The sequence below is a fragment of the Passer domesticus genome, chromosome 6 (assembly GCF_036417665.1).
Source record: "Passer domesticus isolate bPasDom1 chromosome 6, bPasDom1.hap1, whole genome shotgun sequence".
In the NCBI taxonomy this organism is placed as follows: Eukaryota; Metazoa; Chordata; class Aves; order Passeriformes; family Passeridae; genus Passer; species Passer domesticus.
The window spans coordinates 9,053,403-9,078,597 of record NC_087479.1 but is presented as its reverse complement, the minus strand read 5'-3'; the positions used below and the strand labels follow the sequence as shown (position 1 = coordinate 9,078,597).

Here is a 25,195-nt window from a genome sequence, read left to right as displayed (position 1 = left end):
CCCCTTTACTCTGGGGTCTGACATCCCCAGACTGCAGTCAATGGGACCTAATCCTGTTTCTGCAGCCCAAGGAGTGGATGTGTGAAATGGTGAGCATGAGGAAAGCTACCAACAAGAAGGCAAGACAATGGCATTTGGGTCTAAAAAAGGACAAAAGTAGATATTTGAGGAGTAGAAAGGTTAAAGCAAGGAGCAGAACTGAAGTAAGAAGCATGCAATCAGTGAATGGGGGAACAACAAACAAGGGGGGGGAAAGGGAGCAGAGAGAAATCCAGAAGAAATAATAACCTTTATCCAGCAGAGGAACAGAGGGGAGAGATAGAAAGGGCTAGAGAAGATTACTTCAGTCTTAAAAATAAAACATTAAGAATCTCTACTCCTCACTTTGAAAAGCAGAAAAATTGCCATCTGCTCTCTACTGCCAGAGGACAGTGGGTGTCTGAATCAAGGTTCTTTGGATTCACTTTGGGCAGTTGACTGTGGGAGCACTCCCATGCAGAACAGTGAGTTATTAATGTTATTGCAGCTCTGTTTCTTGTCATTTCAAAGAATCCACAGCATTATGATTGTGTTGTCAAAGACTAGATGTGGTTCCCAAGCAAAAAACAGAGCAACAGCATAATTGTTATATTGAAATGCAAATAAATTACCTTATTGTAGCCATCAGGAGTACCCAAACCCAAGTCAGCTGCACAGTCCCAGTTGCTGAAATGGTAACGCTGCATTCTGAATGGAACTGCTTGGCTCAGAACATTTCAAAGGTGCTCCAAATGACATGCTTCATATATTTCATATATTTCATATCACATTTATGTTCTTCTAAGAAAAGCCCAAGGCTGTCGAGCAGCCACCTTCAGCAAATATTTCTTACAAGTTAGAGAAATCCTTTCTGAACATTTTGCTGTTCATTGCTTTACCTACCCTTTTCCCTGAGAACACAGCTTCAGAGTACTGCAGATGAATGGCAATGTAGGCATATCCCTTTTGTTTGGCTGTAAATATCACAGTGGTCTGGCTATGTCCAAGCAGAGGTGTGACATATCATGTCCTTCGAGGGACACTAACACATCCACTAAAGATCAAAAGTTCACCCAGATACTTCACCCTGTTTGAATGGTCACGTGTTTTGTGTTTTGATCAACTCTTCAGACAGATGACAGCAGCTCTCCTCCTTCCATACTGAGGAAAAGGCCACCTGTGGACCAAGCTGTGGGGGAAAAGCGGAGAGCGGAGCGAAGGGTTCGATTTCGTGAGCCAGAAGAAGTCATTGAACATGGTATGCTCAAGCGAGCAGGAATTTTGGCGTGACCTTTCCAGCTTTTAGCATCCACTCTGTCTGTCCACATCAGCTTCCCCCTCTGATAATTTGTGATGTTCAGCTCAGCACAGAGCAGAGGATGGGTGATGTTTGCTCTGTGTTCTGCAGAACTGCTCTGGTCCATTTGCCTGCCTGCCCTGGGAGGACACAGGCTCCTGCCTCACGCTCAGCTGCTGTCACAGTGATTCCTGAGTCTGCCCCCACAGGGGACATTGTACACCCTGGGCCTGGCTGGGCCCCAGGGCTTCCCCAGAGCAAGGCTTCCACTCAGACCAAATTTAAACATAATTATGTCACTGTGGTAATTAGCATGGCACAGAACACAGCATCAGAGGTCTGAGCCTAGCAGCCAGGATGTAATAACTTCTGCCAACAAAGGCACCCAAGGACTGACACCGCTAACAAAACCTCTAGTCTTTTCATTCATGAGCCAAAATATTGCAAGTAGGTCAACTGGGAGTGACCTTCAGCAAAGGTCTGGCACAAGGATCCAGTTTACAATTCTGCACGTGCTGAATGCCATACCAAATAATAATAGGTGTTACCTTCTGACTTTCCTAAACCCATCCAACCAAGAAAATTGTATTTATTGGTAGAGAACTAAAATTTTATGGGTTTTATATGTCAGTTGGTCAAAACACAGGTGGCAGAATGGTAAAATTTCTATGTCAGCCACCTGTTTGGACTGCTGCAGCTTCTGAAAATAAATCTTGGCATCTGCTGTGCCTATAAACAGAACTCTCATTTGTTTGGCAATACGTTGTTTGGGATGCATGAAGGGGAAGCTGATAAGCTTGTTGACATGGCCTGGGCTTTCCCACCAAAACTGAACTCCTGGAGAGACTCAGTGAGCCAGCCTAACATTCCTCGAAGCTCATCTGACTGCTCAAGAGCAGGATTCTGATGGGAATGAATAACTCCCTCAGTTCTCTGCCAGAATCCATGCCCCACATCAGCACTGGGAATGCTGCAGTCAGTCCAGCCCAGGGGACCAGGGTGGTCTCCCCTGGCTCTGGCTTCAGCAAAGCCATGCTGGAGCTCGTGCAGGGAGATGAAAGCATGGAGATGACTCTGACTCTTTGTCATAGAGACATGAGAAATGTTCCAACCCATCATTAGCATTCTGTGTTGCAAACAGTCTGTGATTTAGATTATTTGCTGTTTGTCCACACAATATTACTCACATTAAGGCTGGTAAAATGAAGGTTTCTGGCACCACTGAAATTTTTCCATTTCCAATCCAGGACTTTTCATCCTGGATTGTGTCTGGCCCTGCCTGCCAAGCAGACACATTTCCAGGATATTGTTGATGAAAGTTATTCTGACAGTGCTTTCTTAACTTTATTCTTTCAGCCTGCTGGTCTAAATCCTTTCCTTTCTAGGAATTATGTGGAATAGGGAGGGGTTTTAGCAGAGCTGTTTCTTGACCTCCCTGCAACAGCAGCAATCCTGCCTCTGAATTCTTGCACACAATAATTTTTCCTCACTTTCCTGAAGTGCACCTGCATCTGCATGTTTGCATGGGTTGAGTAGGTCCTCACCCAGAGCCAAAAGTGGTGTAAGAGGTTGCCCAGCATCTCCAAGGTGCCAGGCAATTTCAGAGGCACTGCTGGGTTCTGGCTTTTCTTGTTCACCCGCTGCCAAGAGATCATTCCGGGCAAGTAAAAACATTTTCATTTTGTTTTCTAGTAATTTCCTGCTGTGACTACGTAGTGGGTAAGTTGAATTTTTCACATTATAACTGTGAGCCATCCACAGCATTAACCTGAGTTTGCTTTTGCAGCTGGTGGGATGCACTGTGCAAATATACCCTCCATATACACAGCAGTTTGTGTTGTCAGTGGTTGCTGCTTTTTCTTCTCAGCATAAGCAGCACAAGGTGCTGATGAAATCTGGTGCAATTTTAAACAAGACATCTAGTAAGACAAATAGTGGAAACAAAAATTAAATCCCTGAAGCTATTTTTAATTTAAATATAATTAATATATTTTATGGCATTAGAATAGGTACAGGTTTCTCACTAAGATATGCAGGGAAAGCACCCCAAGCTAAACAATAGTTCTCCCTGCTGAGTTTTGTATGAGGGGAAGAGGCAATTCATTTATATGCTATCAGCAGGGTAGAAATAATAAAAATAATTGGGGGTTTTTCTGGGTTTTTTTGTGTTTTTTGTTTTGTTTTGTTTTGGGTTTTTTGGGGGCTTTTTTTTGAGGCCTGGCAGCCTCGCAGACCCCAAGCAGATGAGTGTGTCTGGATATTCTGATGATGGTGATAATTTCTAGAGGGCCTGGGCAACATGCAGCCCCTCTGTAGGCAGTGAAGGGGGGAGGGGTACCTATACACATGTATATATACACACACAGAGCTGTAGTTTTGGGAGGCCAAAAAGCCTCTCAGGGAGATGTCCCCATATCCCTCAGCTTTTGCTCTTGTCCAGGAAGAGGGGCTGTATGCTCAAGACAATGGAAGCATCATCTAGGGCTGTCATTGGGCTACAAACAGGGTACCAGAGCCAGAAAAGGGCCTGGAGGAAAAGCAAAGATCAAATATTCTTCTGGGCATGGTGGAAATGTGTACCCAAGGCAGGAACTGAAACAAAATCTCCTGTATTCAGGTCCAGTGCTTTTCTCAGATGAATTGCCATGAGACTGGGCACATGTCTGTGCTCTTCCAACAAGCAATTTAACTAACAAATTTAAGCATTAAAATTCTAATTGTAATCTAGAAAAGCAAATTTGATTTTCAACACCTAAATGTAGTGACAGGCTGAAGCTCTTATGTGCACAGCTCATCACAATTTTGCAGGTGGAATTACTCTTCTGCATTATTTATTTCTGTTCATGGATAGAGCATATTTCATAACTGAGAGGATATAAGGAAAGCCCAATTTTACATTTGAGCTCGCCCAGAAATTTCCCATGGAAAGCAACTTTTTAAAAGTTGAAACAGGTTACAAGCACTTCATATGAAAGGGCTGATGTGAAAAGCTGTTCAGCTTCCACAGGAAGGTTTCCCTGCTCCCACGTGTGCTCATCAGCCAAGCCCCACATTGGAAAAGGCAGGTGGGGCACCCAGTCAGGAGCTGTAGCCTGTGGTGTGGGAAATCTCACCAGGGAAACACTAAGTCCCAACTCACAAATCTCTGCAAAACCAGAAAGTGGTGAGCAATTCCCTGGCTAAACACCTTCATATCAACCCTTCATAGAATAACGCCAAATAAACAAATTTATAAAATCTGAAGCCTGCACATGGAAAATTTGAAAACAGAAAGAAGGGCTAAATTCAAATGAATAAATTACTTGCTGCAAATAATTCACTCAGATCTATTATGGGACATTGATTTGGTTTCTGGTTAGCTATAAAATGACTGCCTATTAACATTTTACCTTTTCCCCATACACTTTTTGATACATTATTATGTGTTTCTGGCTTGGTTTTATGACTTTTACCTTCCTCTCTGTGCATCTGTATGACAGTTTAATTGACTGGTGTGTATTCCAGGGCTCGGAGTAGAAGCTAATTTAAATATGTTACAGCTAATGTTGGCCCTTTACCCACAATAATACACTCCACATTTTTATCTCCTTATTGATTATGTGCATATGGCAGGAAAATAGCTGCACACTATGGGTTTTATTCAGGCATGAATTTGGCTTTATGCTGCATGTTTAATACTCTAAGTGCTTTATGAAATAGTGCCGACTGTGCAATGGCCATGCAGGCAGCCTGAGCAGCCAGAGCTGAATCCAACTGGATCCCCAAGGCCCAGGGATGGATACACACAGCCAGGGACTGAGACACAGCTGAATGCAGCCCTCGGATTTCCACATGTGTGCTGTGCCCGACCTGCAGCACTTTAAACATGTTTGAAAAAATATTTTGAAGGCAAGGAAAAATCTTTACAGTATCCTCTTGCTGAAGAGCAAGTGCAGAGCATGTTCTGGTGTAATTAGCACACATAGCACTCTGAGGGTGGTTCAAACTGCCAGAGCTTTCTGAACATGCCTCTTGGTTAAGGGAGCCATGTTTGGGTTCTTCCCATTATTAGCCCCAAACAAGCTGATTTACCAGGCAAAAGGACAGAAATCTATAGCTTCTCTCTTTTATGGAGCATTTGTGAACATTAAATAATTAGACCAAGTAGCTTCATATTCTCCTAGCCTTCAACTTAACACTTAGGGTGAAGGTATAAAAAATAATTGCTGGAGGGGAAGTTGAGATCATGCATTAGCTATGCTAATCCTGCTCTTATTGTATGTAATTAAACTCTTTAAATGCTCCATTAGATGATATCTTTCATACTCACCACCTTCCATCAGGAGGTGTGACTCACTATCACTTAGCTGATGCCTGCAGAAGTGCTCACCACCAGAGCCCTCTGTACCCTGCTGCTGCCAGAACTCTGGGACAAAGGCATCAGCAGGGGATCAAATTTAGGAAGCGTTTAAGATGGCACTAAAATAATGCTGCTTTCTTTTTTTCTCCTCATCACCGTTCAGCAGATGACAGGACATCATCTGGATTGCCTGTGCTCCTGTGGCTCTTGTTTTGTGCAGTGCTGATCCTTGCTGTGAGTCTCTACTACACCAGCATGAAGCAAGATGTCACAGTCCTGGAGGAATTTCAATCCCGACTTGTCATCTTCTTTCTTCATATAAGACACGTTGCTCAGAGGTGCTGGACTTGGTTTCTGAGGCAGTAGCAGTGTCCTCCAGCCTGACACTGCTAAGAAACATCAGTGCAAAGCTCCCAGCCTGCTGCAGCCACATGCAAGGAACACATGAGCATCCACCTCAAAGAGCAAGGAAATCACCCCTGCTGTGCACCATCCAGCAAACACTTGTTCTCCTGTTTCCTTCTTTGTTGTTTTCCTTTGTTTCCCATCAATGAACATTCATACTAATGCCTTGAGGTCCCACCAAACTCATGTTCCATCCACCCTGAAGAGCAAACAAGTATCTGGATTTGGTTACCCAGAGTTTATAAGCTGCTGATATGAGAAGCAAAAGCGGAGAGAGAAATACATTGATCTGTGCAGGCATCAGCAAACTCACAAGTCTTGTGAGTCTCGGGTCAAGGCTTTAGATACCAAACCATCTTTCTCCTCAAGTCTCCTAAGAATTATTCTGCAAAGGTTAAAATAAAGCTGAGCTATTGCACAGACCCTGCTCTGCTGGCCAAAGGCTTGGCAAGCTGCTATATTTATACACCTGAAACGATTATTAGTAAAATCCCAGCAAATGGCTTTCTTGTTTCCTTTCATGCATTTTTTCATCCATGGGCAAAAGGCTGGTTCTTAATGCTTCACTTGACTCCCAGGTGTAGAAAAGAACAAGAAAACTCATTTAAACAGAAAATAGTTTAATTGTCTAAGATAATAAATAGCAGCATTGAAACCCAGGTTAATCATCAAAACAGTAGTTTAATCCTGTGGGCTTGATTCAGTCCATAAACCCCACAGGCTGACATGCAGGATTAATGATAGTGCTTGTATCCAGACAGAGGTTATGCCGAGTATTCAAGGCCTTATATCATGATAATATGGACTGCTTATGAAGGTGTGGGATGCAAAGTTCCTTTATCATTGTCCCACCATCCTATGCATTTCTCTGAAAGGAATCCTTTTAATGGAGATCATGTGAAACGGTGCTCTGGCTATCTGAGAGGAGAACAAATGACTGCAAGTTCATAAGCTTCAAAGAACCAGCACAAACAGCTTTTTAGATCTTAGATTCTGCTCAGCTAGCACCTGGTGCCTGTTTGGGGTTATTTACTATGGTAAAATTGACATCAGAACCTGTAAGTAAAAGAAAAAGAGGGAAAAAAAGTTGGGGGGCGGGGGGAAACACTGCAGAGAAGATAAAGAGATGTCTGCAAGACCTTGGCTTATATTCCCCCTGCCACTGCAACCATCAAAAAGAAAAAATGGTGCTTTATTTCTAGTTATTTTTTTAAAAGAGGGCCATGCATCTGCCCCAGCAACCTTCTCCCAGGCAGCCCAAGAACTTTAACCAGGAGAGGACAAACAGCAACACAACGTGCAATCTCCTCTCCGGAGAAGAGGGGGCAGCAGCTTGATTGAGAACAAGTCAGAAAAATTGCAGTCCAAGACAAAGAAGTGCCTTCAGTGGCTCCTCTCATGCCTCTCCTAAGCTGTCAAAGCCACAGGCAGGCATTGGACACGGGCTGGCCTGGGAAGCAGAGGGTGCTTTGGGAAGCAGAGAGTGCTGCAGGAGCAGGGTTTGGCTCAGGGGGTTGTGTACAGGTCACTCAGGTACCCCAGCTCAAAGGGTGAGTCCCACCCCTGCTTCCCTCCCTTCTACCCTGTCTCAGCCCTGCTGTTTAGGTAATAAAGAAGAAAGGTTTTAAACCTGTGTGCTGGTGAATCTCTGGAGGAGAAGGTTTAGATTGGTACCTGCATGGGGCAGGGGGGTAATTTCAGCTTCTGTTTGCATTTTTTGTATGTTTGTGATCTGTTTAATGTCCAGGTTGAAACTCTTTGGCAAGTGGTGTTTCTTTTTGGCTCTGGTCTGACTCCTCCTGGGACTGTGAGGGAAAATGTGGAGGTGGTGTGAATACCCCACATGTGCTCACCTTCCTGCACAGCTCCCCAGGGGATGGACAGAGGATCACCTTTACACTGAGCCTGCCATGAAAGGAAAATGTCCCCATTCCTCTTGTTGGGGCACAATTTACTGGTGTGAGTGAGAACTGCTATCACATCTGGGCTGCCAGGGATATTTAGCAGAGGAACAGCTATTTTTGGCTTTTGTGTTGTCTCTGTTTGGGACTGTTTTGGGCATGGGAAAAGGCAGCACTCGAGTTATCTTGAGACCACTGTGGAGGTCTCACCATGGCTTTACAAGGTCTCATGGGTCAGGATTGTTTACTGTGGTCAGTCAGATACTTGGCAGGCAGCAGAGAGCCAAATTAAAATTGCCTCCAAGCCAGAAGGTTTGAAATAAATGAAGGCTAAAACATTTTTCTGGCAGAGTGGTGGCATCTTGTAGGTGAAGAAACCGAAGCTAAGAAAGCCATTGCATGTGGGAGTGAATGAAGTGGGTCAATAACATGACTGGGAATAGGAGACAAAACTCCAGCTCCTGGGCCTACATTTCTTTACTGCTGCACAACTTCACTGTAGACTTACCTCTTTTATTTCCTTCTCACACTGAAGCTCTTTTTCCATTCATCCATACTGCTTAAACACACAACCCCTTTTCCCTCTCTGCCCCTTCATTCTTTAGCCATCACAGCTTTATCCTCACCACTGTGAGCTGGATGTGATTTCTCCTTATTCTTGTTCAATGATGCTTTTTCTGGGCGTGATACCTTTATGAGTTTGGATTTCTAAAGTCAAATAAAATTATCTGTGGTGGGTAATAATCCCTTTGTTGGCCATGCTGGGCAATATTTGCCTTCAGTACCACTCCTGAGAATTTCCCAATAGAGGCAAAAAGGAAATTTATTGCAAACAATGGAGATGCTCACCTGAATTCACACTGGAGCCAGCCTGGTGAATTACTTCAGATGTCAGAAGTGCTGCAGCCAACCAGCTCTGGGCAAGTGTATAATAAAGCTTGGAAATGGCTGTGCTTTAGATATAAAGGGCTGAAAGAGGGAGTGATGTACGACAGGACCTAAGGTGCAGTTTTTGAAGCAGACAGTGGTAGGAGGCATTCCTAGGAGCAGTGGTTGGGGTGGCAGGAGACAAGGGGCCAGGAGAGAGCAGCAGGTCTGGGCATGACAATGGACTAATGGCAGTCCCTAAGGGTGGAAGTGCTGCTTAAATTCCTTGATGCAGTGAGTATGTAACTAACACAGAGCAGAAATAAGCAGACCACAACAGAAGGGTGTTGTTTTGACAGAGCTCAGCCCATTCCTGCAGTGTGAACGGATGGAGGGCAGCTGCCAGCACCCTCTTCAGGCACATCCACAGCACCTGATTGCAGCAGCAGCAGTATCCATACCCATGTGATTAGAGGAGATAGAAAAAGACACAGAGACATGACACTGGATGGTTTTGCATTAACCTTTTGATGCACTCAGCATTAGCACCAGTGAAAGGCAGTCCCAAAGACTGCCTCAAGTCCCCTTCCTTCATTTCATCTCTCCAACGCTGATAGTCTGGAAATGAGCCCATAGCAGCAGTTGCAATTGTCATTTCTGCCTTTTGCCACTTAGAAGCAAGCAGAAGAGCTGGCAGCTTGTGGCTATAAAAGGGTGTTACCAACTGCCTCCAAGGAATAACTCAGGAACCTAGTAGATAATAGTGTGCACTTGTTTCTTATTAATTCTTTGCTGCAAGATATCTGTTGGGAACCTTTATGCCCACTGCTGAAGAGAAAGACTGATGCTACACAAAGGAAATTAACCAGCTGGCATTTAGAAAAATGGCCTGTCCATGCAGCCTGTGGTCTCCCCTTACATTTGGTAACAAACCAGCTGCGTGTTGACACAGGACCATTTTCTCCTTGTCTCCAATGGCATTAGGGTGAACTGCTGGAAGAGGATACCAAAAGGGCTCAGGCAGCTGAGGATGGTTGGGCATACCCTTATCTATACAAGCTGTGGCATGGAGATGGTGAGGAACGACTACAAAGACTCTATCACTGACTTTGAGAACATTTTTAAAAATCTTATATTGTAACAATTTAAACTCACTTTCAAAGAACAGGCACAGAAACATTGACTTTTCAAATAATTTATTTTTATATTTCACCAAATCATAAAAAGCCGATGCACTGTTCAGCAAAAAGCATCAATATATAAAACACATTAACTCATTATCAGTAATGCTGGAGAGTACCACATACACTGAACCCAGTCCAGCTCCTACTAAAGCCACAGGAAACTCAGTGACTGCACTAGCAGAAGGATTGGATTCAGCATTTTTCTTTGCTGGGTGTTTACAAAGGGCTGTATTAAAATGCCAGTAAAAAGCTTCCCTTTTGAGACTGTATCAAAACAATAATAAATCTCACTCCCTTTCTGGTTTTGTCAAACACATGCAATTGAAGCAGTCATTACACTGCAAAAGACCATACAAATAAACAGAGATAATATTCAAAACAGGCCAGGCTCTACCCTCAGCTTGTGTGGACTGGTGTGGCTGCTCGCAGGATAATCTATGTACACTGGTGAGGGATCTGCTCCTCAACTGCTTTCAGTGGTTAAACAAATTATGAAAAAGTGTTCTGTTTTCTCCCCAAATACCCACTGTAGGAACCTCTTAAGCAGCATTAAAAAAAAAATAAATAGATAATCTAGACTCTTATAAAGCTTTTCCCAGATGGCTGTAAGAGACAGTAGCTCATGAATTCGTACATCAGAGGACACATTTCAGAGAGGCTGAAATGCTTTCAGGCTCTGCACTGACTTACAAGCGAGAAAGATCTGCTTCAGATCTTTGCAGGTGGTACCACACAAAACTACTAAACCCTTTAAAACTATGGGTGCTACTGAGCTAGCCTCACAAATACCAACTCTACAGAGATTTGGGAACAGTCCTTCCTTCCCTGGGCAATCAAGAGCTGCACTAGACCAAGGGCCTGTGTAGGGTGTCTGGATCTGCTTTCCTCCAAATCTGCTTTCCTCCAAACCTTTACACCTGTGCACAGCTGGCACAGGTGGCTCTCTCCTGAAGCTGACTTTAGGTCAGGACATGCTTTGTGAGACCACATGAGCAGGTAAGGGCTGAGCAGGCCAAGCAGAGGCTGAAATTGGTATCAATACCACTCCCTCATGTCACAGCCCAAAAGCTGAAATTCCTCACAGGAAATGCACTGACTCCTTATTACCTATTTCTGTTCAGACTGATGCCACTGTCCTGACACCTCAGCTGTCCTTGTCTCTGTCAGGAAGAGATGTGAAAAATAAGACCCAATCAGCTTGATAGCACTAAAATCCTCTTTGAAGTTTGCAGGAATGTTTTTGAAGATTGTAGGATTCAGAGAGAAGGAACTTCAGTGGAACTGTTGGAGTGTTTTGCTATTGTTGTTTTGGTTATAAGCATTCAAAAACCTCTCTGGAGCGTACTTCAGATCACAATATATTGATTTCTCAGTTGTGTAGCTTGGGCTGTTTTAATTAGAGTGTGTTTGACCAGAATTGCTCTGATGCCAGCAGCCTGCACTGGCTGTGGACCCCAGTGGAGTGGTTCCCCCACAGAAGGATCCTGTTGAGTACAGAGCTGCTCAGCACCACTGAGCAAAGGGACTGCCTGCTGCTCTCAAAGAATGTGGTTTAATAAGGAGGCTGCCAGCAGCTTATGAAGTCAAATGCTGGACCCTGTTTCAACAGCCATGGTTAAAAGTGTTTGCAGCAGCCTAGAAAGTGGAATGGATTCACTGATGCAACCCAGATCCTGTGTGTTCCAGGAAGTTGTGCTGCCTTTCAGACACAGACTCTTGCTCTTCACAGTGTTAATTGGGAGAAATAACTCTCTCTGCTGCAGGAGAGATGGGGTGAAGAGTTCTGGACTGTGTAATGTGGGATACCATGACAGTTTTCAAACAGTTTTTTTATGGTTTAACATAGCACTCATTTAATTCCACCAGGTTCCTGGAGAGACTGGTGGCACCAGCCTTGGAAACCTCCCAGAGCAACACATCACCCAAATCAGGCCTGGCTTATGTAAAGGGAAGGGTTCAGTGGCATGATCCAGAGAGGCTGAATGAGAACAGGGAAAATCCTTGACTGCTTTTCTTAATTTTTGGACAAAATTTTCCATAGAGATTGCAATTTTTCTCATATTCATAAATACACTTCAGTCTGTATCCACAGTGGAGTTAAATTTGCCCAAATCTAGGCGAAAAAAAGGAGAAAATAAGGAGGAGATGTAGACTAGTTTAGTCTCAGGACAGTTTACTCACTTGTGTGAGAAATCATCCAAGATACCAAAGTACTTACAAATCATCATTCTCACCTCTTGGCAGGTTGGCTCAGCCCTCACTTTACAACACAGTCAAGTGGTAAGGGGGAACAAAAGCTTCTCACATTGGGTTTCTACCACATACAAAAAATTCCAGCTATTTCAGTGAGCAGCTCTTGCTTCCAAGTTATCTCCTTGATAAACACCAGAGCCAGCACGCTAAATAATTGTTATTTAGGAATTTCAAGCCAAGTAGAAGAGCTCCAGCAGGAGGATTCAAGGGGGATCAAGGATAACCTTTCATGTCTAACGAATTGCTGTTCTTGTCTTTTTATTTTGGTGAGAAAAAAATAAATTAAAAAAATCCCAAACCAAAATTATATCATTATTTGATCAATGCAAAGTGCTATTCACACAGCACTTCTTGGGTACTTATGCCAGTTTTTTTAGCAATGAGGATTTGACAGCAAGCTAATAAGCATTAAATCCTAAATCCTTTAGCTGTCTATGGAAATAGGATTTAGCCTCTCACATGGATTCAGGTTTTTTTCTCTACTGTGTGCAACAACAGTTCAAGCAGTTATAGCAGCTGTGAGAGGTAGAGGTCTTTAAGCACTCGTGTGAATACGTTCACATTCATCTATGTTTGCAATAGCAGTTCAATTACACTCTTTGGCATGAACCAAAAAAAGCTAAAGAGAAAGCATGGCTATGCTAATACTCTTCTCAACAACAGGATGGAAAAACATTATTCATAAAGTGTCTGCACTGAAATAAAGCAGTACTTGCTATACCTAAATAAATTCTGTTCTAACCTTCTGTTTGTTCAGAAACAAATGATAGTTCTTCTGAGTGCAGTTCTCTTCTATATCAGGAGAGCATGAAAGTGCTGCTTTCCATGCAGTTCTTAACTTCATAAATCACTGAGTTAAATTTTGTCCACTTAAAAAACATCCATAAAAAAAACCAAAAACAACTAGATGCATATATGTGAGTACTAAAATACAACTCAGGATAGCTTTCCTCCATCTTATGGAGGACAAAAATAGAAACATGTACTTCAAGGCACTAGGGCCAGGAACAGAAATAGTTTGAAAACAATTTCTGTGCTTATGAAGTTACATTAGCATTTTGTCACTGCAGGTAAAGCCTTCTTTTTTTCCCAGATTGTCTAACCAGAAGGAAAGGATATTTGTGGTCTCCAAAGCAAACATTCCAAGAGATAAAAATGGGCCCTTTCCATCAGCAAAGGAAATGGTCTGAGGCACAGATTTAGGATCTGGACACAGCCAGGATGCTCATTCACTCAAGGATACTCAGGCCATTGATACAGAAAAAAAACCAAAAGTTTTGTCATAACCCAGATTAGTTTTTCACAAAGTATTGCCAGTCTTTCTAGTATAAATTACTGTCCAGATTTTTGTTAAAGTTATAATTTAAATGGTAGAAGTGATTTTACATGCAGTATGTTTGAGAAGTCTCTGAAAAAGGGAGATGACAAATCCCACATACATCCAATACCAGGTTTGTGTGCAATGTGACTGTAAAGTGTGAGCTCCTCTTCCCTGCATCCTGAACACTGCATAGGTTAAAGCAGCAGTGTTCCATACTGGGGAGGGAAGGCCTTGAAGGGAAATCTGACTCTGTTCCTAACTGGACTCATTTAGGGTAGCAGCAGGATGTTACTCAAATAAAGGGGAGGAATTGAAACACCTGCAAACCTGCATTAGAAACTCACCTCAGCCTTTGGGAGGTTATGCATTGGCCAGTGCTTTCCCACTCTGCCCACATCAATTCCACCTCTGGCTATCAGAACCATTGTCACTGCACAAGTCCCAGTGCTGAATAAAAGGAAGTGTAGAAATTTAAGGCATTCTAACAGCTACACCAGCCAAAGCTGCTTGGTTAGAGAAGAGCCCATATCCACATCACAGAAGAGCAGTGGAACTGGCATTTATCTGTGTGCATTGTACATACACAGAAAATGCTTTCATGACAAGGTCTGTACACTCCATCATCCATCATTGGTTATTGTAACACCTCCTTTTTTAAGGGACCATAGAATTGCTGCTATAGTATGAATGTGTCCTTCAGTTTTTACAGTAAATCATCATGCTCTTATTTTTGTGATTCCCACTGAAATTTCCCAACTGAAAGATGCCTCATGAGTTAGTGGTACAGGATGTTTTGTGCATGAATGCACTCATGAGGAAGTTCTGTTCCAAAAGATGGCTCCGATTGTTTCTCCATTATAAAAAATAGTAAGAAACAGCATTGATCTAAAAGCTCAGATGGCACTTGTTAGCTTAGATTCTTCTAGCCCAATGAGGACTGCTGGCAGGGAATTGGTGGGGAATTGAACCACAGATGGTAGCCAGAGAATATATTTGGTACAACAGGATAATAGTGTGGCAACATCCCAGTGCCTTTGAAAGGCCGCAAAGGTTTTTCCCCTTGCACCATGTGACAATAAATAAATAAATACGAGTATAAGTACCACACAGCATTCTAGTTCTTTGAATACAACTCTTGCTAGAGTGTTCCCTGCCTTTGAACATGGCAAATTAAAGGTATTGAAATGTCACAGAAATGCAAAATTTGACTCAGCCCCACGATGTGCTGGTTGGCAATGGGTGACTAAAATCAGACATCAGAAATGTACAAAAGAGAGAAGTGCATGAGAGAGAGCACAGGTAGGTATGTATGTGTGCATAAATTATACCAAAATTCTAGCACACTTCCAGCTTGGCATCACCAGCCTGGTCTGAGTGGCTAAGCTTTAAGAGAAGAGGTTGTAGAAAACATAAAAAATACCAAGTGTGCCCAAAAACTGGGAGTTGCAGCATACCCTCCCTCTCCTTGGGTCAGCCAGAGACCTTCTCACTATGTGCTCTGCCTTCTGACTCACACAGGGGCTTCCATCAAAAGCAGCTTTGTTTTTAAGCATCACTGATGCTTGCAAGGGGGTACCAGTGTCATCCCACCTGGTCAAGGCAGGGAAGGTGTGAAAAACAGTCCCATTCACATGGGACTCATAGAAGAGCTTCAGCCTCTTTTCATTTTGCATGGCAACTCCAAACCCAGGACCAGTGTTTGCTGCTTCTCATGGAAGTGGAAAGGAGGAAAAAAACCTTAAGACAGGAGAGGCAGAAGAGAGCATGAACTCCAGAGAGCCTCACCCTCAAGCAGCATCTTCTCTTTCAGAACCAGAGACAAGGCTTGGGCCCTGGTACCTCAGAGCAAGAACCACAAGAAGACATTTGTTATCTTCTGTCTCATGGTTCTTCAAACCCTCAGGCAACACCAGGAACAGTGGTCCCCACCCACACCTCACTTCAGCCTAAGCCTGATTTGGCATATACAAAAAATATATTATACAAAGCAGCATCATGGTTCCACACAAGGAGTAAGGCATGCACTGAAGTAATTTGTGGGAAGAGACATCACTGCTGAGTGAAAGTGAGATTGCCTTTTACAGCTGGAGAAACTGGAGAAACTGGGAAAACAGCCTAACTTACAAGACCCAAGCTCTTCTTGGTATGAAGAAGGTCATTCCCTGGCAATGAACTCAGGTACTTGCAAAAGTGTGTCTCCTACTAGAGACAGAGTAATTTGGGTTGAAAAAGACTTCTAGGATCATCCAGTCAAACCATTAACCTGACACTGCAAAGGCCACCACTAAACCATGTCCCTCAGTGCCACATCTACCTTTCTTTTAAATATGTCCAGGGAGGGTGATTCCACCACTTCCCTGGGCAGCCTGTTCCAGTGCTTGACAAACCTTTCAGTGAAGAGACTTTTCTTAATATCCAAACTATTAGACCAAATGAATTTTAAAAAGGCACTCTGACAGTCTTGATATCTGAATTTTAAGTTGGCATTCATTAACTTGATCTCTGATTCCCTCTCCAGGAGTCCTCCTCTGATGTCAGCTCCCAACTATAAAAAAAGCCACTGCTGCAAAGCTTTCAAAGGAATTGCATTCTCTTGTGGGCAGAAATCATGCTGAAGGGCAAAGCCTCTCTACAGAGAGCTGTGGCCAGCTGGGGCTCTGAGCAATGTTCACAGGGCTGGCTTACTGCTTAAGGCCCACGGAGGAGTCTATGAGAACATTTTAGCAGTTAAATACTATGTCAGATTTTATGCCCTAAAATGCTTAATAATTGAGGGATTTGTCACGACACCAAATTCTGTTTCAATGAAATGCTTAAGCTGGTACTTAACTAAGCATCAGAGAGTCCCTAGAAGACAACAGTAAATCTGCATGGTTGTGCTAACCCCAGGCTTGGGCTCTGATGTGGTAGAAGCATGCTGTCCTCTCTCCCCTCATTCTGATTTACCAGGTCATATAATCGTGTGTGGTTTGCACTTCTGTTACAATAAATTCAGTCTCAACTCAAACACAGGTACCACAGGCAGTGTCAGCATACTCCTAAAAAAATCTCCAGTCCAAACTTAGTTGTTTTCTTAAGTTTTGTGCTGATTTGGGGTCTTCTGTGCAATGTGCACAGGGGATAAAGGCTGAATCCTAGCGCAGCTTTACTTCTCTGCCGTGCAAATCCCACACTCCTCTGAGTGACTCTTCTTAATTATCAGAGCTACCTCTGATCTCAACAATCCACCTGATTTGTTGAAGCACTGGCCAAGCAAAACTGAAAGCAACAACACAGTCACCAGTGAGCTTTGTGTAAATAGCAATTCTTCTTCCTTTTCACAGCAAAATTCATCTGCCCTGGAATTCCTGCCCATGAGTGGGGAGAATGGACCCATTCAGCACTGAACTACCAATAAAATAACTCAGCTGTTTGAACTCCTTGCTATGTTTATATATAGAAACCTACAATGCAAATGCTTACAGTAATTTTGCATATTCTAAATGAAATAAATATCACAAATAAATTCTAATATTCAAAACAGAATAGTATACAATGTTAGGGACCAAGTTACATTTATAAATGCACAAACATAAATACTATCTATTCAGCTTAATTTCTTAGTATGCAAGCTTCAGCAATTTCTAGCTACACTTCACTTCAGGAATCATAATAAATGCTGCTCATGCCAAAATTTAAGATGAAACAAATCCACAAATGTTCTCCGTCAACTTCCATATTATACACAGTTTTTGACAGGTGGTATAATAATATACGAGTTTCATGGAATTCATTAACACTGTCCAATACTAAATATCAAGTCTGGAACACAGGTCTCTATGTTTGAAATAAAATCAGAGCAGGAGCAACATGTTTGTCAGCACTGCATCCACACACAGCGAAAGCAGAGACAGCGAGAGCCCGCACCCCAACCAGAGCTGCAGCTCCCCAGGGTAAAGGCAGAGCAGGGGCAGCTTCACTGGCAAAAGGGAGGAGAGGGACACAGGAGGGACTGAATGCAGATCCAGTTACAACTGCTTTTGAAGAATAGTTTGAAGAAATAGCCTGGATGCTGTAGCCTGGTCTTGCCAGCTCAGTCCTCAAAAATGGCCCCTGTCCCAAAAGCCAGTGATGGCACGTGGGAGCTCTGCTGACAAGGGCAGGTTACAAATTTTGTCTGCACAGGACAGAAAGTTTGCTGTGCCATAGGCACATAGGGCAGTTCATCCTCTTTATCCTAATATCAGTATTTCTGCCAACAGTTTCTCATGGGGGAAGTGAGTAATTCACAATTACATTTCATTTCAGGAAAATAAAAGATCTCACACACTCAATACCCTGACTCAGCTTCAGCTCACATTACTGAATAGTAAAATCTAGATCCTGCCCTGGAAATTTGCTTACACTTTAGATCATGCCACTTTTGTCATCTTGCAAAGAAGATCTTGAAGCGGATCTTCCTAGCAACAGCTCCTTCTCATGGATCAGGCTATCTAGCAGATCCTCCTGTCTGTAGTTGTGATAAACTTTCAGGAAAGCCAGAATGGTAATTGCCAGCCAAGTCAGCCAGGCAGCCCAGAGACCAAACTGGAGAAGGAAAGAAATCATAAAGAGGTCAGTACAGTATTGTGAGAACAAAGGCAGTTGTCCAGGTGATTATGCAAACCTCAGCTGGACCAAAACCCATGGAGTCATGCCAATATAAATCTAGAGACATCATGGGTTCTTATTTAAAGGAGTCACTTTTCTAGCATATTTCTTTCCTAAATGTAGTTATGCCTGAGCTGGGCATCTAGATGCCAACATTGGCAACAAAGACAAAAAACTGGCTCATGCCCAAGAGGCAGGGTTACCTTCAAGGAATGTTCCAGGCAGGCTAATGCCTCTTTCCACATGGGGCAACATAAGCCTTTGTAAGGGTGCAGCCCTGCAGGGATGCAAAATTAGTATGTGCTCATGTCCCAGTGTTCACTGACTGATCATTGACTTACAGCTAGAATATTCAATAGAAAGGTCTGACAGCCTTTGAGGTCTAATTCTCATGGATTCAGCAGAAAACAACCCTATATGAATGAATCAATCTTTGATTCTTTTCAATGGTCTGATATGTATGTAGCTTAGGTGATCTCAGTTAAAGTTAAGGAAGGTAAAACTAGGAACCCCACAACATGGTGCAGGTCAGAAATTATTTTGAACAGTAATGAAGAGATCCAGGACACCAGAGTGCTGCAACTTTTGCAGACCTGATCCTTTGGATGAACAATGAGTTTTCTGTCATGATTAACAAGATCAGTGGTAGGGTGAAGCTTTGACATATCTGTGTTCAAAACTGTCTGTTTTGAATTTAAAAGGCAAATGTGCCCATCACTATCATTCTGATTCAGCACTTACTGAAGTCAGTGGAAACATCCCCATTGATTGCTGAGAATGGTAGTTCAGCTCCAGCAACCCCAGGTCAACAAGCAAATGGCAAATTAACTGGAATAGAACCATGACTTAGTCTGACCTACCTGTGCAATAGCAAATTGGTCATAGAAAGCAGAGTTTTCCAAGTTCAGCTCAAGATCTATATCCTGCAATTCTTCACAGCTACCCAGAAAGGCATTTGGAAGGGGAAAAAAAAAAAGAAGAAAATTTAAGAGATTCTAGGTAAACCAAATATAAAATGAAACAACATATGAAATGTATTTTGAACAGTCATAATGGCACATTCTATCGAAGGATAATTAAGTTATTGCAATCATCAGGTTGTTTGCTGATCTTTTCTAAAACTAAGATAAGAATTACTTTATTTTACCAAAAAAATTATGTAAGTGATAACACAAATCTTTCAAAAGTGGAATTGTACTATTTGTTATAAACACAGCATCCTTAAACCCCTCTTTCCCACTGCCCCTCACCTCCCACAGATTTGCCCCTGACATCACCCCAGGTTGGTTTTTTTCACCCCTCAATGAAACGAAGTGTATGATCCTCTGTTACCTTTTGACTTCATCAGGAAAAGCCTCAGAAGAAGGAATTGTGTTTTTGTTTCGGATGCTCCAGCAAGGAGACGATACTCTGATGGTAAGATAGGGGCTGCCTACAGATTTTACAAATAACTTGGACCATTACTGCTGTGAAAAAAATCCCAGGATTTTGAGGTTGTCATTCTACCTCTTGGTTGATTTCTGCAGCCTCTTCTCTCTCCTTTTCAGTGCTGTCGGTCATCTTGGGTTCTTACCCGAATATTCGATTAGATGCTTTTTGTAATTGAATTTTTAACCGAATATTCGAGTAATTCGATTAATCGTTGCAGCCCTAAACAGAACATTCACTATGGCATTTTACAACATATGACAATGTGCAACACAAATGTATGCTTTAAGTATTTTATTCAGTATCATATGACATAAAATGTCACATTTTCCTCTCCTGTTTGACAGGAGAAAATCTTCCTCAACTTATGTTTCCTATAAGGAGCACAAGCATTGTGGGATACAGTGGACCATTGTAGGAGCTGTACATTTTTTGACTGCAACAAAGCATCAGCCATCTGTACTTTGCTTTCCATTCTGTGGCTCTCAGGACATCCACAGCATCACTACAAGGCAAGGAATGTTTTGTCTGATGATGAGTTGTGGCACAGGCAGGATAAGTGACTTGCTTGGTGTCACAGAGTGGGTTGGGGGCACAACCAGGATTGTAAGCCAGAAGCCCTGGCCCCCAGCCCCTTGTCCTGCTCACAAGGCCACACTCCCCCCATTCTTACAAAAACTCTAACTCTAGCATTCCTTTGGAAATAAAAAAATTTAACACAATGGATTTGTTTTTCATGTGATCATGACCACAAAATATGATGGAAACACACTTTTCTTTGTGGGCTTCTAAATAACAAAACAAAAAGAAATTTGATTTGCTTTGTTTTGTTCCACATGAAAAAACTCTGGATTTTCATATTACACATGCCTTCTCCCTCTTGCTCACCTTGCATGTAATAACTACATTTGTAACACCACAGATCAATTGTGCCTATATGAAAAAAATAAAATGAATAAAATGTATTCTTCAATACTAACCTATTTGGCATGCTTCCTTTTTCAGTAATTGCATCACACCACATGTTAAATCCTACACTCACTATAGTGCTGGCAATAAATGTGATGAACACCACAAAGGCGCTGATCAGCAGATTCAGGAAGGCGTAAAAGAAAGAGCTGTAATAAAAGGGAAGAAAAATGTAACTCATAAACAGCTGAAACACAACATCAGCAGTCTCTGTAAGCAGCACAGAGTGGGCACAAAGATATCAGTTTCCATTTAAAACACATCTTTAATTAAGAACACCTAATACATTGAAACACTATGGACTTGATTTTGAGTCACACTACCTTCACTTGCAAATGCTTTTGATTTTGATTTCTTTTTTAACCATAAGAAGATGTGGCTTTATATAATAAGTGGTGATTGTTCATACACAATGTGGCTTTCATTAGCTGAAATTATGAAAATCACCACTGTTAAAATAAATGTCATTAGCTCAAATTATGTAGTAACTGCAGCTAAAATTATTTCATGACTTAAGTGATAATTGGGACAAAAATCACTTAGAAGAGGGAAACTAAAAATAAAAACACAGAACTGATAGCTATAATCATTTAAAGCAATGTAACACAAGGTACTGCCATCACAGGACACGAATTTCAGTTTTATGGGCAATTTGCAGAGCAGGCCAGCTTCTCCTGGGATTTCTCTGGCTTTGGTGTCAGTATGCTATGTCTGCCAGCTGAATATCAATTTATCTCAGCCCCATTAAATCTGCCCCACCAGGGCCTGCCCTCAGCACATGCAGTGTTTGGAGTGGGATGGGTGGGATGCTTACAGATTTCCCATAAGGCCACGGAATCACTCTCTCATTTTCACTCTTTAACTCCTCACCTGAATTCTAGCTGTGAAAAGTTTCTAATCCCAGTCATCTGGCAAAGCCCTTCTCCACTTGAAACTTCTCTAAGTGGCTGTTTGGAATAGGACACCTTGGAATGTGACATTATGTAAAAACTGGACATTTGCTCCAGGCTGGAGAAAGACTGGCAGCTCCAGGAGGCAGGTCATCCTAGTCAGTGTGTGGTAAAGATGAATAAGACAAATTTCTCACCAGTGCCACTCATTGTGCTGGTGATAGAATGAATCTACTCACCCCAGAAAAGAAAAAAACCCTCAGTCACTTCTTTTCCCTGGTTGCTCACCAAATGAAAATCCAAGAGGCTTTTTAAATGAGTGTTTGAGTTCTGGAAGGTTCTGGGCTGAGAATCCTAATTTCTACAGATTATATGTGATACATTTGTGACCTCAGGAGAATTTCTTTAAAATGAGATGAGAAAGTAATTATCAGCAGAGTTAGGATTCTTGCTTCTGGGTTGGTGAGGCCTTAGAGGGACTGTCTAGGTTCTCTCCAAAGTGACAGCTGTCCCACCCCAAGACTGATAGAAAAGTGAAATAAATCACCTTCAAGAAGTGCCCCTATAAACTGCAGTGGGTGCTGGATGCCAGGACACCTGACTTCTGGATGAACAATAAGCTGAATCCTGCTCTGGTTTAGCTGGGCTTGGTGAAGTAGATCAGCTCACCTCTTCTGTGTGCTGGGGTCACCCACACAGTGAGAGCTGCTACGAGATACCAGATTTCTGCATGTTCTCTGCCCTGATTTCACAGCCAGCCTGGATTTCATCCCGAGTGTTGCTGAAGTCAGATATCATCCTACCTGTGTGCACCTTAGCATGGCAGGCTGGCCTGAGAGGCAGAAAAGACTTGAGCTGTTCACAGAATAAAACAGACCTGGAACAAGAATTAGCAACAGCTCTAGAAAAGGAGCAGTTACCAGGACTATTCAGTGGGTCATCACAGCCCAGGATCTTCAGCTCTCCTTCTCTTTCCTACCCTGCAGCAAGAGAGGTTCCATGACCCAGGATCTGACCTTCCACTGACAAAGCAGGGCTCAGCCTTGCACTTGATTTGCATCTGGCAAGAGTAACCACCACCAATGCCAGGGCATCCTGACATAAAACTTCTTATTTGGATCTCTAGATCATCTGATTTTTCCTCCTTAGATTAGAACTTCAAGCTATGCATTGCAGACTGAGTGAATGTCCTTTAATAATAAGTGTTTACACTTAAAGTTTGTGTATCCATTGCAATCCTAGCAATGAAGTTATACCTCCACCCTTCAGCTGAGCTGAAGAGCCCCAGGCTGCTGAGGTAAGGGGTGCTGAGACCCTTTTAAGGTTTTTTGGTAGTCACAACTGCTAGAAAATAATCTGTCAGCAGTCATTCAAAGCCATTGCACATGAAAGATACAAAGGGTGCTAACTAACCCTGACTGCCTTGGCTGGCTCACCCTGGAGTTGGCCCAGTAGCAGTGATCCTCCTCGACAGGATCCTCAGTTAGGACATTCTGGCTCTTCCTCAGCTACTGGTGAGGAGCTCACATTTATCTCTCCATACAAACAGAAATGTTTTTGCACCCATTTGAACTGTTAACAAATGGCTGTCTGAAATCAGGACAGTGTGAGCCCTGCCTGCTTTTCATATGGTGGCTGTTGTGGAACAGGACAGACCTTCCTTCTTCCCAAGAAACTGCTGTTCCCAAGCATCTTGCCATGTTGTACCCTCCTGTGGTCTTCTGTGGTTATCTCATCATCCCAACTTGCTCCATCTCTGCTCCCCATCACCCAACAGCCTTCTGCCTTTCTTGCCTGGAGCAGCTATGAACAGTGTTATAAAACACCCAAAGGAGCCTGAAGGAGCTCCTAAAGGGACACTTTTCAGGGGCCTGCCCAACAGTTTTGAAGTTAACAGCCACTTTTGAAAGTAGGCCAAACATCTAATCCAAATGTCACAATTACAGGGTTTTTACTGCTGGTTTCTTCTAAAATTTAGCTAGCTCTGACTTGCAAAGCATTGAGATTCAATTAACCCTCTACAGATATTGGATCACCTGAGGAAACCAAATTCAAAGACATTAAGAAGTATGTGGTTATATTTAGTGTAAGGTGCGTTTTAATATGGAATAAGTTTCTGGTCCTCACTTACTACAGCATGTTTGAGTATTAGGCAGGTTGAGAGTGGTTGGAAAGAGCCAGAAAGACAACACTGCTACCCAGTCTCCAGGGCTACCAAGCCCAGATGTAACAGCCCCTTACCCAAGAAACCTCCAGTCCAAACAGACCTGGACAGGAGTGATTAACCCTTGGCACGGCTCCTAAACCATGGGAAAAATATTTTCCTAGTTTAGACAGGCACCAGTGCATTGTCCAGCCCTGGCCCTGTGGGTTACCTGCACCAGGGTCTCTGCCCTCTCAGGCCACCAGAGAGGCAAGCACAGAACATGACAGGCCCACCAATCCTCTCACCAGCCCTGCTGGGGTGGGATGCTCTGGAATCCTTCCCCATGCTGCTACAGGATGCCCCTTGGCTTGTGTGAGCACAGGAACCAGCAGTCAGTGCCACCCTGAGCTGCTGCAGGAGCGCTCAGCGTTGCCCTCATACTGTAACCAAGCAATAGCTGTTTGCAATAGCTGCCATGTACACAGCAAAAGCAGCACAAAAAAGAGAGGGGAGGCACCACCTTCTCCCTCCTGGCCCCCCACGCACCACCATGTTGTTTCAAGGTTTTTCACACACCTGGGGAAGGCCTCCTTTGGCACAGATGTGTAGAGGCACCGTGGTCAAGAGGCACCTGTGGGTCCCAGCCTCCAGCATCACCCCACAGCCCCCAGATCCTTCCATGCCCACTGCAGCTGAGTGGCCACACCAGGACTGCCAAAGGGCAGTGGGTGCAGAGCAGGGGATCTGACCCCCTCATCCCAAAGGAGCATCCTCTGGAGAGGGCCTGGACACACTGGGGACGTGCCTGTGTGTGTGCAGAGAGACAGGGGCCACACAGCAGCTCTCCCCAAAGCCCTCTGGGGAGCCCGATGACCTGGCTGGTGCCAAGCCCAGCGCTTCACCCCACGCTGCTCCCACGTGCCCCAGCCTGCGGGAGGCACGGGCTTATCCCCTGGGATACTTACTCCTCGTGCCCTTTGCAGAGGAAGAAGAGGGTCCTCCAGGCCTGCACTGTGGCCAGCAGCAGGGAGAGGAGCCCGGTGAAGATGCTGAAGCGGCAAGCAGCCTCAGGCCCCCACTCCTGCACCGTGAAGCGCTGCCGCTCCACCGTCAGGTTGGCGTTGAGCCACATGCCCTCGGTGAAGAGCAGGCACCGGCCGTGGAAGTCGTTGCCATTCTCGGAGAGTGGCACCACCACGATGAAGCTGAAGAGAAAGGCCAGGAAATAGCAGATGCACTGAGCGAAGAGGAAATTGCTGAGCGCCATGTCCGCGGCTCTGCGCAGGCAGAGGGAGGGAGGGAAGGAGGGGTGGAGAGAGGGATACAGGAGGGAGGGATGCAGGAGGAGGGATGTAGGAGGGAGGGATGCAGGAGGAGGGATGCAGGAGGGAGGGATGCAGGAGGGAGGGATGCAGGAGGAGGGATGCAGGAGGGAGGGATGCAGGAGGAGGGATGTAGGAACGAGGGATGTAGGAGGTAGAGACGCAGGGGAGCGATGTGAGGTGGGACGCGGGGAGGATGGAGGGATGGAGGGAGGAAGGCAGCTGC

At 43.7% G+C, this 25,195-nt stretch overlaps 2 protein-coding genes across 4 annotated transcripts in view; one reads left to right on the top strand and one right to left on the bottom strand.

The window, feature by feature from the left end:
- The window catches only part of C6H14orf180 (chromosome 6 C14orf180 homolog), a 16,436-nt gene extending 5,860 nt beyond the window's left edge, over positions 1-10,576 (top strand). For all 3 annotated transcript variants that reach the window (XM_064423178.1, XM_064423177.1, XM_064423176.1), the window contains 3 exons: positions 1,150-1,276; positions 3,008-3,034; positions 5,818-10,576. In XM_064423178.1, coding sequence (XP_064279248.1) covers positions 1,150-1,276; positions 3,008-3,034; positions 5,818-6,020 — 357 coding nt within the window. In that variant the 3' untranslated portion in view covers positions 6,021-10,576. The remainder of the gene's footprint in view (positions 1-1,149; positions 1,277-3,007; positions 3,035-5,817) is intronic.
- TMEM179 (transmembrane protein 179) lies at positions 10,007-25,195 on the bottom strand. Its single transcript, XM_064423179.1, has 4 exons — positions 24,613-25,195; positions 20,623-20,760; positions 19,075-19,153; positions 10,007-18,151 (listed from the first exon to the last, which is right to left on the bottom strand). Exons 1-4 carry the CDS (start codon positions 24,912-24,914, stop codon positions 17,972-17,974), a joined length of 699 nt encoding a protein of 232 aa, XP_064279249.1. The 5' UTR covers positions 24,915-25,195; the 3' UTR covers positions 10,007-17,971.